A 16,406-nucleotide genomic window follows, 5' to 3' on the forward strand; every position below is an offset into this window, starting at 1 on the left:
GCAAAAGTTATCATATGTATGCGTGCGCGTACATGTCAGTTATGTCAATTTTTATATTTTATATATATATATTTTATATTTAAAATTTTAATATGTGTAGTTCTTATCTTACAGAAAAATCGAGATAAAGAGATGCACAAAATGTATAAAGCGCGATTAAAGGAACACAGATATCGTATTTTTATCCGATACTTTAAATCAATATACATTCGTCCACTAAACTAATACCACGTGTATTATGTTGTCTTATGTCAAATCGCGTGGATTACAATCTTATTATTATTAAGAATGTTTATGAAGAGGAGAAGATTCAATACCGTAGATTATGAATCAACAGATCCAGGAAAGTATAAGAAGCAGTGGATCGAGATGGGCAGTAATTATCTCTTCGTTTTATTGGGATTAACTGTGCATTTGATTCTGTTATGGGGTGTGTTAGACGTTAATTTTCACTCGCCTATTATAAAAGGACTGCCAGTCGTATCGGCGCCAAGTGGGGCGCCAGCTAAAAGACTGCTGCTTTTCGTGGCGGATGGCTTGAGATTTCAGACATTCATGGAAAAACCACCGCCTTATCTCAGGTATCTTTTAAAATTCATTCTTATTGCTCAAAAAGTAATGGAATTCTCTTCTGTTATTTTATATAATCTCATGCAATTGATAAGAATTTGTTTTCATATTTGTTTTACTTTATTCTGTTTTTTTAGGTATACAATGAAAAATAAGGGTGTTTGGGGAATATCTCACACAAGAGTGCCTACAGAATCTAGACCAGGACATGTTGCAATTGCTGCTGGGTTATATGAGGATCCCAGTGCTATCTTCAAAGGATGGCAGGAAAATCCAGTGGATTTTGACTCTGTCTTTAATCAGAGCTATGCTACTTGGGCTTGGGGCAGTCCAGATATAATTCCGTTGTTTACAAAAGGTATTCTAAAGAAAGACGAAGCAGCATTAATTTTCATTATCTTTTACATTTATGTTAAAATTTTGAAAAGATAGGTAGCAAACAAAATGTTCATGGACAGAGTTATCCATCCACTTGGCAGGATTTTGATACCAATTTGGGTAATCAGACAACACGCCTGGACTCTTGGGTGTTTGATGCTTATTTAGAATGGTTACAGTCCTCATCCGAAGCAGTGAGAAATCAAAATGGAATAATTTTTTTCCTTCATTTGCTTGCATGTGATACTCTGGGACATGCTAAAAAACCACATTCTAGGTATTGCAATTAAATGATAGTTATTTGAATTATTTTTGAAGTTCAGATTTATTAATGAAAAGGAAATCTTAAAACAGAGAGTATGTAGAAAATATGAACTATGTTGATCAGAGAATTGAAGAGGTTGTGAACATGACGGAATACATTTTTGGAAAAGACACAACCGCTTATGTATTCACAGCGGATCATGGAATGACCAATTGGGGATCTCATGGAAGTGGCTTGCCATCAGAAACTGAAACACCGTTAATCGTTTGGGGAGCAGGAGTCAAATCATCTGGTTTTCGTCAAGATGTTGAACAAGCGAGTATAACTCCTTTGATAGCATCTCTAATAGGAATTCCTATTCCTACAAATAATGAAGTGAGTGCTCGTGTAATGCATTAATTCTGTTGGATTTCGGTTTGTGTGTAAAAAAAAAATAGTATATAGTAAGATTTAAGATGTATAAAATAATATGTGGAATATTTTAGTTTACTTTTATAGTTTTATTATTTATTATAGTCTTTATTATATAGTTTTATATATTTTAATATAAAATATTTTTTTTTAATTATTTATATAATTCAAAATTAAGAGACTGATCTAATAGAATGTATTTTAAAAAATATTTAATACGATTTTTAATTTTTATATATAACATTAAATATATGTATTCGTGAAATATTGTATTTTAGGGTACATTACCATGGCAGTATTTCGACATGGGTTATCACAGATATGTTGCACATTCTTTACTTAGCAATGTAAAGCAACTTATGCACCAAGTAACTGAAAATCGTGCAATAAATTGTGAAAGTAATATCGACTGGCGAGAGACGCAGTTAAATGACAAAATTCGTAAAGCCGTAAAACATGTTAGGGAAGGAAATGTGATGGCAGGAATTCAAAAGGCTGATGAAGCAATTAATTTTAGCAAAGAAGCCTTATTATACTTCAGACAGTACCAACGTATACGATTTTTAGTATACTTGTCGATAATGTGGATTGGCTGGATAATTATGTTATTCTTAAAAATAACTGGAGTGAAGCATCGACACGTACAGACTTCTGTATTGCTATTAGTAAATATTGGATTTGCAAGTTTACTGATAATAATGTTTATTAGACATATAAGTAAGTATGATTGCTTTTCAACGAAATAAATTAAGTAAAATCAAATTATTGATTTTACTTAGAAGATAGATATTTCATTTACGCGTTAATTTTTGTTTGCAGCATCCGATTGCAGTAACTGGAGATTACCGTGCTATGCGTCCTTCGCTATAATATCTGTCTGGCTTACCGTTGTTACTGTAATCACATCGACTCCTGTATTCATAGAAAGAAGCACGGGAGAATTATTCATAGACATTGGTGGCACACTATTTTTACTAATAATATCATTCGTTGGACTGACATATAGGTTTGCTTTCAGCATAGGAATATTGTCTCTTATATTGATACAAGTGGCAAAATCAAAAGATACTCCAGCTTCTATGGTATGGACATCAATCGCACTATGTGTGTTTTTATTATTGCCTGTTGTGGAACCATACCCACGCATTTACATTGTGTAAGTGTATAAAGTTATTCAAAAATATTTTAGAAAAAAATCATTTCCTTAAGTTCCTAAAATTCCTTTTTTTTTTCTTTCTTTGTTAAAATGCGAGACGAATTTCGTGTAAGAATTGTTTGGTCGATCTGATATTTTCTTCATCTCAATTTCAGGATAATTAGCATATGTGTAGCAATAGCCATAGTGATCGTCAATACGTCGCAAAGCGATATATTCCAAAGAATAATAGAAATTCTACGTTTGATCATTACAAGTCTTATATATTTAGAATTTATTGATGGTCGAAACTGGATATCATGGATTATCCTACTGACTACACCATTGAGCATTTGGTTTTATCCAATAGAAACGACGAAAAGAATGCTGGGTGTAATGCTTGGATTTTTCTGCCCTCTTGCGTTATTATCGGCATCTTATGAACCTCTTTTCTTTGTAACACTTACAATCAATCTAATTTGTTGGTTGCAAGCTATTCGAAGCTCAAAGAATTCAGAAGAAGACGACACGGGAGACTTGATCAAAGCGGCGTTTTTTGTATCCTTTTATTATCTTTTAGAAAAATCCTTTGATCACATCTTTTGATAAGGATAATATATTTTACACCTGAATTAATAGAAATAATTAGATCAAAGAAAAATAGAATGGAAAAAATAGATTTAAGGAATTAATTTCATGGTACATTCATATCGATATAGGAACAATTACTATTACTTATATATATTCTTAACGCCTTATTATAGATGTTGTACGTATTATTGTCTTTCTTCGGCACAGGAAATATGGCGAGCATTAGCTCGTTCGATCCATCTTGGACGCGCCACTTTGTCACCGTTTTTTCCCCATTTTTAATGACGTCCTTAATAATTTTTAAACTTAGCATTCCTTTGATAATAGTGGGATGCATAAGCTACTCTTTAGAATCAGAAGACTATAAGAAGCCTATCTCTTTAGCCGTTCTCTTTTTAGGCGATTGTTTGTCGCTGCCTGTAATGTATTGTGTCACACCATATGGCAGTTGGCTTGACATCGGTAGTGCTATCAGTAAATTCATTATCGTTATTTCTCTTCCCTGTCTTTTTGTACTGTTACGATATCTTTCGCGTCCACTTATGAAATTGAACTTGGAACGATTTCGAGTTAATCTGCTGTCTCAAAAAACACATATCGTGTAGATTTCTTAGACATATAAAGTTATTTAAAAAAATTTATAAAAAATTATTAAATTATTAATTTCTATTGAAATTATTTTTTGACAAGGCATTTTATCTTAGAAAAATAAGCATATTTAAGACCAATAAAAATAAATATACCAAAGTATAAATATTTAATATGTGAAATTTAAATGACATGAACAAAATATTATTTAATTTTACTTAAACTTAATAGCGACTAAGATTGTTAGGAGGAAATTGCCAACAGGCAAAACATTCATGTTTGTCATTGTCATTTGAAATGTGTATTTAACTAAAAAATTGAATAAGTGCATCTTAGTATATGTATATATATTCGAATGAGATCTACATTCTCTTGTGTAATCTACATTCTCTTGTGTATTTGTATTACATAAAAATAGATAATTATTCTAATTGGAAAATATGCAATTATTCATAGTGTTATCATTAATACAGTTTGTCTATCAATCACTCATGTAACGTGTAAACATGAAATATAAAAGTCATTTTTAAGCGATATAACCGTTTCATTGTTAATATTATATTATATTATATTAAGCCTAATCATTTTTTCATATTACCTTAAACAATTTTTTAATTCCTATAATACAGTACACATAATTGAGGAAATAATACAAAATTTAAAATTTGAACTCTTTATATTTCTTAGATGTCTTTGTATCCTGGATTTGCTGACGTTTACGTTTGCTCTGAAACAAGAACAGAAAATATTTACAATTTAAAATTGATATACTAACATATACACGTATATAACAATTTGCAAATAATAATACAAGCAGAAACAAGAAGACAAATTTTATATTAAAAAGTTGAGAATGCAGAATTCTTTTGGTATAATGTTATTTTTGAGAAAATCAATCTTGAAATCGGAATCTGATATTTTTTTCATTAATCCTTTAGTACAAAACATTTAGTATAGAACATCATTGTATCTCTTAGAGGATTATATCTTTTAATATACCTTCTGTCGTTGTACATGATCTTGCAGCATATCTGATAAATCTTCTCTTCTAAGATGCGCTTGCCTAGATCTCATTGTCTCTTCATACCTGGACGCCATCGCCTCGGAGTCCAAGTCCAGCTCGCTGGGATCCAGCGTCAATTCTACCGCACCGTCCTTCTCCGCACGAGCGTCGCTAGCGCTGCCGCTGATAGCACCGCGACGTGCAGCGATCACGGACGGTGGTGCCTGACCACCAGCCGCACCGGTCATATCATACACATGGGTGCTGCCCATCATACTGGCACCTAGACCTTCTGTACGTCGTTCCTGAAGTACTGTATAGAGCGCGGGCGTGTCACCGCCTTCCATTTCGCTCTCGATTTTCTTCTTTCTCAGCTCAATGGTCTCCGGGGTCTCCAGACCCGCTGGAATCGACGTAATACCACTCGGCGTGATCAGGCCTTCGGCACCAGGAGTGACTAGTCCACTGGCATCGCCATCTCCATCCTTTCCTTCCTCACCACCTTCGCCACCCTCCTCGGCATCCTCGTCCTCATCCTCCTCGCCCGACGATTCCGATTCAGGTTCGCCCCACATCCCTCGGTCTACTTCCTCGTCCATCGCGTCCGCGCCGGATGTACGCGATATACCAAATACATCTCCGTACAGAGGTCTTCCAGTTTCGTCCACCGGTGGTTTTCCCCATCCACCAGCATGATAGCCAAAAGCGCAACCTTCTGGGATAGGTGCGTTCAAACCAGGTATCTTGAGATTTGGATAACTCGGCGGCGGACCGTAACGCTGCATAGCTATGAGCCACGGTGGCGGTACCTTCTGACAATTTGGGCCCACCGGCATGCCCAGGGCTGTGCGTAGCTCATCCGACAATTCTCCGGGCTTCTTCTCCTTCAAACGCGTTTCGAATTCCTTGCCCTCGTAATAGAGATCGCCGTGGATCGTCATGCGCGGTTTCGTCTGCCATTTGAAGAACGCGTCATGCAGCTTTTGATAGTCGATGTCGATCTTGCCCAACTTTGGTCGTGCCCGTTCCCGCATCTTCGCCTTCAACGTCCGCGTATCGTCACGCTCTTGTAAACTCGCCCTCATCTCCGTAATACCAGTGCGCTTTATAAAGTCTGGTAGATCGAAGGGTGGCTTCTCTATGCCCCGCTTGCCTTGAAGATATTTGCGTTTGAAGCACCAATGCCTCGGCACTGGTACCGTGTTTCGATGCGCCTTCAGCTGCACGAGCAGCTTCGGATCGCGCGCGGTAACGTCGTGCATCTCTACGACATCAGGACGACCTACCAATTGCTTCAGCTCTGCCACACTCAGTCGCGTCAGCCTCTTGAGCTTACGTTTGGACAGACGCGGCGCGCCATTTTCTCCAGTACCCTGTTGCTGCTGTTGCTGATTCGCCTCGTCATCAAAATCATCCAACAATGGTACTTTACTTGGTACTCCAGTACCGGCAGCTTGTACGTTTGTTACTGGTGGATATTGTCCGATAGGCTCACCTTTATCAGTTGCGTCATTCAGACTTGGTTCTGGTTCCACCAGCTTGAACGCCTCAAAGACTCGAACAAATTGGCGATACATGGGCTCCAGGTCGGTTATGCTTGGTATCTCCTGTATATATTCTATTTCTGGCATGTCCTCTTTATTCTTGGCTTCCTCTGCATTATCCTTCTTCTGCTCAGCATTCTTTTTCTCTGTATTGTGCCTCTTCCTCTTTGACTTTTTCTTCTTTTTTGTTTTACTCGATTTGGATTCTATCTTTTCTACAGCTGGTTCTGGTTCTGTTATGACATCTTCTATCTGCGATACATCCTCGCTGTCGTCCTTTGGTGATTTATTTACGGAAATAACATCATTGGGATCTCCTCCTACTTCTTTAGCCCTTTCTGTTTTAAATGCCAGGGCTTGCTCCAAAGCAGCTGGTAATTTCACAGGACCACCGTCTCCTTCTCCAACTCCATTGTCAACATTCTGATTTTGTAACTCTGATGGAGGTGCCACCTTCAAGCTCAGCAGACTTGGAAGAGTTTTGGCATCCATGCCGAACGACTAAAACAAACTCTGTTTAGAATGACAGATAACACACATTGAAAGAGGAGATATTCCTCCAAATTAACCATTTCATTCATTTTGTTACTTGAAATCAATGATTTACTATTAACAAATCTAAAGTAAATGAATTATCACTTGAATATATCTTCGTACCTGTGATCGTGTGTCGAAAAAGTAATTAATAAATTGCGCACGCGCGTAAATACATACGTACGTAGTCCTTAATTATATGTTATTTTTCGTTAAAACATTAAAATCTCACTTCCCGGCAACTTCTAATTCCTCTTAATATAATCTCTATCCTTTCTCTTCTTCCTTTCTCTTTATACAATTCTACGTGATCTGTGGACGATACACAGATCATGGAACATGCTAATTATCAGATTGAAAACTGAAGAAATAAATAAGCTGAAAAGCTATTGGTTAGACGCTAGGGAATAAAGTCTAATAGAAAATGCAGCCAATCAAGCAGCGTCTGGCATGAAATGTAACAATATGGCATCAACGTGAAGTTGGTAGCAAATAGACTGTATTTCGTATAGTTCTACAGATTGTTTCTTAGATACGTTTTTTAAATATTTACCACACAATATGTAGTTTTTTAAATTTAAATTTAAATTTTTATTACATTTTTATTATTATCAACTATTTAATTATTTATTCAAATAATAACTTACCTAATTAAATTTAGCTAGCTATATATATATATATATATAAAATATTATATATATATATATATATAAAATAATATAAATAATATCACTCTATATATATATATATATATATATATATATATATATATAGCTTTCATTTAACTTACGTTTTTATTATCAATCATTATTACGCAATTACGTTTTTATTATCAATTTAATTATTCATACAGAAAATAATTTATTTATATATGCTCAGCTAGTCGTATATCATGTATGAAGATAATTTTAAATTTATTCTACTGTTTTTAAATTCTGAATAGAATTTTTAATATAATTATAAATTCAGATTATAAATATTAATCAGTTCCCTCTCTTCCATCCTCTCCCTCTTCTCTCACTTGACCATTGGACGTTTGAGTTTCGGGAAATCGCCAGATTGGCGCCACTGTATTACTACCTTGAAATCCATCCGTGCTGCGAGAGATCACAAAGGTTCCGAGCTTGGCAGTTCATAAATTGTCGTGGATGTGGATGCATGTTGGGAGGACTTCATCCAAGGCACTATCATTCACGGTGCAGACAGTGAGGTTGGTTCGTTTATTTGCGTCGCAAATAACGCTGGTGAACGAAGAGAAGACGGGTTACGTTCGATTTTTCTTTTTCTTTCTTTATCTCTTTTTGCTTTATCGCGAAGCATCTCTCTCTAGTTTTTTTCCAAGAAAAATGAGAGAAAATAGGATACTTTTGGCCACTATGGGTGCGCAAGCGAATCAACCGTGACGTGATCTCGACGGACGATGACGTGCGTGAGCGAATTGATGATTAGCTTGTTTGTTTCGTAGCTTCGTAATGGCTATCTTCGTAATTATAGGAGTAAATAAAGCACGGGTTTATCTGACGGGTGCACGTGTCGATATAAAAAGACAAAAAAAAGAGGCAAAAAAAGTTAACAAAGTCGACCGGACTCGAAATTAGTAAACTCTTTCGTTTATTACCACGACTTATATTTATTTTCACCAATAGATTAATTTCGGTTCAACCTTTTTTAATTTAAAAAAAAAAAAAAAAGCATAAGGAATAGATTGACCGAGATTAAAGTTAGTTTACAAATGGATATTAATCCGCACGGCCGCGACAGTTCTCTATAATTATTTACATTCCCGATTCTCCTGTTAATGCCTAATTGATAATCCCTTATGATCCTGTTAATCCCTTATGATCCTTTATTTCCTACATAGGTATATACATTTGTTTCACGTCGCTGCTCTACGTTAATGCACTTTGCCCGGCGACTTCCTCCCGGCCATCCCTCCCGGAGTCACAACCGCAGCGCAATTAGAAAAATAAAATTTATTTCAAAACGTCAAGCGGCCCTTAGGATGACTCCTGGCACCGACATCTTGATCAATCGCCTTGGCAAACGTCGCGAGAGTCCAAAGAACGTCCGAGAGAGCGGGCACGTCTTTTCTAAACATTTCCATGTCATTCGATCATTGATGTGTTTTTTTTTTTTTTTTTTTTTTTTTCCCCCATTACCAATCTCTCCTATCGCTCAGGATATAATTAATTTCGCGATAAGAAATGTATCAAGAGGGGAAATTGAGTTGACCCAAAACAATCGTCGCTGACGTAGCTTGACACCTTCAATATATTCAACGATTGGAATTACTTTTTGGCAGCCAGGAAATGATGATTCAGTTTTTTAATATTACTTTAATTAATTAAAAATACTTCACGGACGAAATTTAAATTCGAGTTTAGAGCGATAAAAATCTCGACGTAATCGTTAGTCCGTTATCAACAATGAATATTATATTTTTACAAAATTATGCTTTTGATAAAATTAAATTCCCTTTATCGTTAATAAGCCTTGCAATCGTAAGTAATCGTGGCGTTTATTGGCCGCATACTGAAATTGTAGACGTTTGTTTGTCTCCCCGCATCGTGTGACAGCTTTGCACATGATAATCTCGCACGGGTCTTACACATCGTAATTTGTTTCCCACGTGTTCCAGCAGCGCAATCAATCCGCTTCACTTGCCGTCCGTCTCCCGCTGCGATTCTCTCGTATATATATATATATCTCTCCGTTCGCAAATAAATTTTCAAGTGTCGATAACAAGCACGTTACGTAATATCCTCGCATTTTCACGGTGTCACGTTTCACAGCGGATTGAGGTCGCTCGGTTGAGAATTAAATTTAATTTTCGTAGAGATCGGGAGACTTCCGAGCCGCTGTTCACGAAGTCAACGTTGACCGCGAATCGCTTTAGATTTTTTTTTTTTTTTTTTTTTTTCTTACCGCACACTAGATATTTTTCTTATCAATAGAATTACCGGAAGGAAGAGAAAACTAGATGTGAACGATCGGAACGATCTGAAATCAATCTTCGGCTCGAATCCATCGGTCGGTCCATCCTGTCTTGTATCTCGTTGTGTCTTAATAAAATTCCGGACATTCAGATTCGGGTGAGATTGCAGATCAGCAGCATTGTTTGCGGATGGAGTCTTGTAAACGCCAGGAATCCCGGAATATTCTGAAAATACTTCAAGATCCCCGATCCGCCTTATCCGAGGCGGATTGTTTACTCTTCGAATTTTCACGCTCTGCAAATCTCTGATTGCAGATGTGCCCTGCCTTAATCTTCAGTTTTTCCTACGTACGAAAGGATGCTCGTATTTTCTCCGCAGAGTTAAATATATATAGTGGTAGCTTATCTCGAGTGATGTTCGTCATATGACTTTGCAATTCAGCCATCTGCTGCTCCGTGTATCTTTTCAATGTATAACAATTATCCGTGTGTAATGTACGATAAGAACTCGTATACAGAGGAGAGAGAAAGAGAGAATGTCAAAGAGGTTTTTCCGGAAAAGGAAAAGGCTGCAATTGTTCAAGATTTGATAAATATTATCTGAGAAAAAAAATGTTTGATATTTCTCGGCCATTATTTCAAGCTCGATACGAATATTGAATATTCCGGAAGAAAATTAAAAATTTCTCTAATCGATATGTATAAAAAATTAACGTGTCAGTCTGAAATGAAAATTCCTTTTTATCGGTAGAAATTTATATATTCATCCTTATTCACCCCGCCGCAAGAGTGAGTTTTACAATCTTAATAAAAATGAGCATGTCAGCATCGCGAAGCAGAAAGTGATATAAAGTAAAAATGAAATGGTGTCTTCTAGTTTATGTCAACAATCTCGCCCCCTATCTTATCTAGATTTTTATCAGCGAGGATTTCTTATATCTCGCGTTTCTAATCTCTCGCCGGAAAATCGAGATAATCTAGCCCCGCTTGCAAATCCCTTGCAAAACTCTAATTGGCACAGGCAAAATCGAATAAGACGAGACTTCGAGGATATTTTTGGTCTGTCACATATAGATTTGAAAAGTGATTACCTAATTTGCATGTACGCACCTCATACGCGAAGATATCTATGTACGAGCTGTTATGCAACTATTGCTAAGTTACCCTCCTTTTCTCGGTATCATACGCTTTATAAACACTTGCGATTGATAATGAGAAACTACACGCAACACGTTCGCAAAGAATGCAAAAAGTGCAGGTGAAGATAACTCTTATCAGGTCACAACACAAATCGTCTCTTTCTATTATTCTAATTCTAATTTGTTTTATTCATCATGCAAATTACTCTTAGTTTTGATATTTTAAAAACTGTTAAACGGTTAGATTTAACAGTTGTTGAAAAGTTTTTTCAATTTTCGAAAAAAATCGTCTCGTCTTTTGTTTCTTCGGGAAATAGAAATTTTCTTTACTCTTCTAATTGTTATTCATCAAATTAGTTTTGACTTTTAAAAGCTGTTAAACGGCAAATTTAACAAGTTGATGAAAAGCCTTCCTTATTTTGGGAAAAGAATCGTTTCGTCTTTTGTTTTTCAAGACATTTTCTCTATTTTTTAATGTGATTTCTAATAGGATATGTAGAATATGAGGACGTTTTAGCGTTCCGAACATCTTTGACGCACGGATGATAATTACTTTTTTTCGGTTTATTTACGGACGGTTTATTTAGTTAGAGCTTTCCCTGCTTACAGAATACAAGCGTTATAGTTTGTACTTTGATCTCACTGACGTCAGCATTATCTAACTATGAGCAAACGATAATATTAAATTTAAATCTCTCAATCTGTTTTTTTAGGATCCACGCGATTCATATCGCTCATCATTATCAGAATACAGCACAGTCATTCTCCATTCAAATTCCGTTTTTTTTTTATCGATATTTTTTTATATTCGTTTTACACGATAATAAATTCAAGAGCTTATCATATTGTAGAACTGATCATAGATATTGACATTGTATCGTACAATTTGTAAATGAAGTGAATGATAATTTTTAATCGGACATTGATTGGATAAGAAAATTGTAATTTTAATGAGGAATTACTAAAAATTAGAAAAAAATATCTATGGAATTTTTTGACAACAAACATTTTTTAAAATATTTAATCTCTTTTAATCCCATTATATTCCTAGTTTTTTTTTTCTGTTATATCGATCGTAAAGGATCTCACAAGAGATCCAGAAATGTTGTGCTCACTTATTGGTTGTCTACTTGAAATTTCATAAAGTTAATATGTTTACAGCTGTTTATCTCTTGTATCGGTTCGTGTACGTCAGCGAAAAGCGAGACGACGATCTGTATGAGAGGACATCAGGTAACGGAGCTGTAGCAGCAGGCCGTGCCAGAAATGAGCGGGCATGCAACCCGTCCCAGCGAGGGTCGTCAAGCGGTTCTCGAACGCATTCAGGTGTCCGTGCTACCGATCGCTGGGAAACACGCCACGTCGACGTTGCCCGCCACGTCGGCTTCCCCAATGGAAAGACAAGATGCGGATATTACGGTAAGAAAAAAATAATTGGCTATACTTCTTAGCTGTAAAACCCTAATGTAAACCTATCTATGTACATAATAAGGATATCTATGTACAGAATAAGATATATCACATTTACATAAATTTACATAAATACATAAATTATTATAAATAAATAACGTAATTATCTCATAAATTATAGTACAGAAGTTTACATTCATTAAAGACATTTCAATATTATTTAATTTAAAAATAATTACACACACACACACACACACACACATATATATATATATATATGCAATTTATAATTATATAATAATTTTATATATATGCACGTTATATGCAATTAATCCTTTTTAATATGGATTGAAAAATATATATTATGATATGATTTATATTTAATATTTCGCTCGTTTTATTCACCTTTTATTCTTTTTTCAATTTATTTATAAATACGAGTCGTTTTTTTATTTCATTTAATCTTTTACTGGCATAACTGTCATAACTGGCATAACAAAAGGTAATGGTGGTGTTTACATATATTGCAGAGCAAACAGAAAAAATGCACTGGAAAGGAGATTTCGAATACTCAAAGAGTTTGGACAAGTCTGGTGTCCGGTGCGATAGCGGGAGCTTTGGCAAAGACTACAATAGCACCGTTGGACCGTACAAAGATCAATTTTCAAATTTCGAAACAGCCGTACTCGGCCAGGGCGGCGATAGGATTCTTAAGTACGGCGATGCGTACCGAGGGTCTTCTCAGTCTGTGGCGTGGGAACAGCGCCACTATGATTAGAATAGTGCCATATTCAGCGGTGCAGTTTACGGCGCACGAACAGTGGAAAAGAATCTTGAGCATAAATGGCATGGAAAGGTATTGCATTGAAAATTCAGAAAGATTTTTAACAAAGGACTTTACATAACTCAAATACAGGCATTGTAGATCCTGTATTCCTATATAACGAATTATTTATAGGAAAAAGCCGTGGGCAAGCTTCCTGGCCGGCGCGTTGGCGGGAGTAACGTCACAGACCATGACCTACCCGTTGGATTTGATGCGGGCGAGAATGGCGGTAACCTTGAAGGCTGAGTACAAGACTCTGCGGCAGGCGTTCTCGCGAATGTACAAAGAGGAAGGGATCCTGGCGTACTACCGTGGCTTCACCGCTACGATCCTCGGCGCGATTCCCTACGCCGGCTGCAGTTTCTTCACGTACGACATGCTGAGAAACTTACTGAGCGGTGAGTTGTCCGTTTCCTTCACACGATGAATTTTCTTGATGCCCGTCGACGGTGGCGGTGCTTGTACTCACATATACATACATACAATACATACACAACATGCGAAAGAAAGACAGTCGAGGGTTATACGAATGAGAGTGGCTGTTGTATATGATCGTAAAGCAGGGTACCGATGGGGCACGTCGGGGGCACCCTGTTTCCCCTGATATTGGGACGGTACTAACTTTAATAGCGACGCGAGACAAGCCCGACCGGCGGCGTATTTCGAAGTGCTGCGTGCTTCATGTTCGATGATGGCTACGTGTCGATGAACAGTGTACACGGTGACTATTCCGGGATTCTCGACCTCGCTCATTTGCGGCGGCATCGCTGGAATGGTCGGTCAGACAAGCAGCTACCCCCTGGACATTGTGCGGCGGAGAATGCAGACGTCGGCGATCAAGGGTCAGCATTATCACACGATCACGTCCACTGTCATGAAAATTTACACGTAAGCATTTTTACATCATTTATATCCATTTTCCACATCATTTATATCTATTTTTACCAATTTAGATTAACTTTAATCTTGATTTAATTTGCTCTATCTTTTTCTAATTCTCAAAAGAAGATAAAAATTAAAAATGAGATTAATTTACATTGGTAGAAATGGATATTAAAGATAATAAAGATAAGTAAAGCATAACAAAATTGTTTTATGTTGAATAAATTTACATTATTAAAGTCAATATACATATATAAAAACTAAAAAGAAAACACTTAAATATTTTTCTTACATCTAAAGAAATAATTATTTAACTAAATAAATTTAATATTTACAATATTATAAAAATCGATACATTTAATAGTACATTTTGTTATTTTTTTGTAATTTTTATACAAAATTTATATTAATAAATTATTATTGGGCATGTTATAGGGAAGAAGGAATAATGGCTTTTTACAAAGGCTTAAGCATGAATTGGGTGAAGGGTCCTATTGCCGTTGGAATTAGTTTTGCCACACACGATACAATACGGGATACATTGAGGACAATTATTTGTGAAGATACATAAAACTAATGGAACACTGGGCAAAATCTAGAGTTATTATAGAGTAGTAATAACCAATAATTATTGATTACACTTATAATTAATAATTATTAATTAACAGTGGTGTCTAAATAAACCTATATAATTGTTAATTATTATTCATAATTAATAATTTCCGTGTTTAACATAATTCATTTTAACAGTGGGTAAAAATGTCTTCAATCGCATTTCGCTTGACAAAGAAAACGAAAACATGCACAAATCATTGTCGATGACAAGGGCATAAAATAACATTGCAGTAGCTGCATTATAACGATGTGACAAAGAGAATAGTTTATAGAATAATTTGTTATTTTGTGAGATCATTTTGCCAAAAGCAACACAAGATGTCGTTAGTACAAATTGTTAAATATTATGTACATATTGTTATTCCAAACGTTATAGAAATCGTTTTTAAAAAGTTAGAAAAACATAATACGTATAGATGTGCATAGCAGTATAGCAAATTGTAATATACGCGTTGTATATTAATCCGGCAATATGAAAGTATGATTTTCTGGTTTGCCTTGATTATCATTGAGTATAATTAAAGACACGATTTATACAAAGATATGATTTTTCTGACTTGCCTTAATCGCCTTACAAACTCTAAGATAAAAGCGAACAAGCTGTAATTTGCATTCGGGATTATATGTGTATTCAGATAGCAATCTTTTAAGATATTTTTTACTTTGGAGATCAAAATACTCAAGATAATTCTTGATGATAATTTTCATAAACTTGTGTAAAATATAGAAATATTGTACAGTTTTTAATGTAAATTGCGCCGGAGATATTCAAAGTATACTTTATTCAATCATTATACTTGTTACGTGATCGATTCGTTTTAGCTCTGCAAAATGACTAATTTATATTTTATTTTTTTAATAGATTGCAATCGATAGCGACAATAAAGTTTAAAACTCGAAACATCATAAAAAGATTCGATATATTATATTACTCTGAATCTATGTTACAATTAATTATCGATATTATTAGTTTTAAAGAATGATTTGTAATTTTTATTTTACAGCCAAATACTTTTAAATACCTTGTACATACTCCTAAATGGTATACTATATTTTATGTTAAAAATTGAATTGTAAAATTAATTAATGTAATAGAAAATAAAGAAGGAGGAAAACATTTTGTATCGGTCGAAAAGAGATTACAGTCGATGCAAAAAGTCGTTGCCTTCTCTATATTTTGCAATACTTTATGCTTAAACAGATTTATTTAACAAATTGCTATCTTTTCGATAATGTATACTTATTTTTTAGCCATTGGTTTTTGAAAATTTCCAGAATTCATGTCAATTACAACATATGTATCATATAAAAGTTTATTCCTTAAAATTGTGTAGCTTGTTTGCGATCATTGTATTGATTATATATAATGTAAAGTCATTTAGTAAATATATAAATTTTATACAGTGTATACGAAATTTTTTATTTCAGCCTCACTGTATCTATATTTTTATCTCTGATTTTATTAAAAGTAGAAAAACTTGATTTTAAAACTTTTAGAAAAACTTGATTTTAAAATTAAATATACATACATACATCCACATACATACATGATATAAACTAGATTACAATATTAAATTGAT

General features: G+C 35.0%; 3 protein-coding genes across 3 annotated transcripts; 2 read left to right on the forward strand and 1 right to left on the reverse strand.

Moving 5' to 3' along the window:
• Positions 1-17: 17 nt before the first annotated feature.
• LOC105433347 (GPI ethanolamine phosphate transferase 1) lies at positions 18-4,477 on the forward strand. The gene is made up of 8 exons (XM_011648619.3): positions 18-581; positions 708-928; positions 1,003-1,225; positions 1,303-1,588; positions 1,903-2,341; positions 2,444-2,780; positions 2,936-3,317; positions 3,524-4,477. Exons 1-8 carry the CDS (start codon positions 289-291, stop codon positions 3,953-3,955), a joined length of 2,613 nt encoding a protein of 870 aa, XP_011646921.2. The 5' UTR covers positions 18-288; the 3' UTR covers positions 3,956-4,477.
• Sf3b2 (splicing factor 3B subunit 2) lies at positions 3,524-7,364 on the reverse strand. Its single transcript, XM_011648620.2, has 3 exons — positions 7,143-7,364; positions 4,938-6,986; positions 3,524-4,665 (listed from the first exon to the last, which is right to left on the reverse strand). The coding sequence occupies exons 2-3, from the start codon at positions 6,975-6,977 to the stop codon at positions 4,597-4,599; spliced, it is 2,109 nt and encodes a 702-aa protein (XP_011646922.2). The 5' UTR covers positions 6,978-6,986; positions 7,143-7,364; the 3' UTR covers positions 3,524-4,596.
• Positions 7,365-8,073: 709 nt separating this feature from the next.
• Positions 8,074-16,241, forward strand: DPCoAC (dephosphocoenzyme A carrier). Its single transcript, XM_089084878.1, has 6 exons — positions 8,074-8,229; positions 12,255-12,512; positions 13,034-13,359; positions 13,462-13,727; positions 14,043-14,217; positions 14,647-16,241. The coding sequence occupies exons 2-6, from the start codon at positions 12,360-12,362 to the stop codon at positions 14,780-14,782; spliced, it is 1,056 nt and encodes a 351-aa protein (XP_088941004.1). The 5' UTR covers positions 8,074-8,229; positions 12,255-12,359; the 3' UTR covers positions 14,783-16,241.
• Positions 16,242-16,406: the final 165 nt, after the last annotated feature.

Source organism: Pogonomyrmex barbatus, unplaced genomic scaffold (assembly GCF_055798465.1).
Source record: "Pogonomyrmex barbatus isolate J1 unplaced genomic scaffold, ASM5579846v1 scaffold9, whole genome shotgun sequence".
NCBI lineage: Eukaryota > Metazoa > Arthropoda > Insecta > Hymenoptera > Formicidae > Pogonomyrmex > Pogonomyrmex barbatus.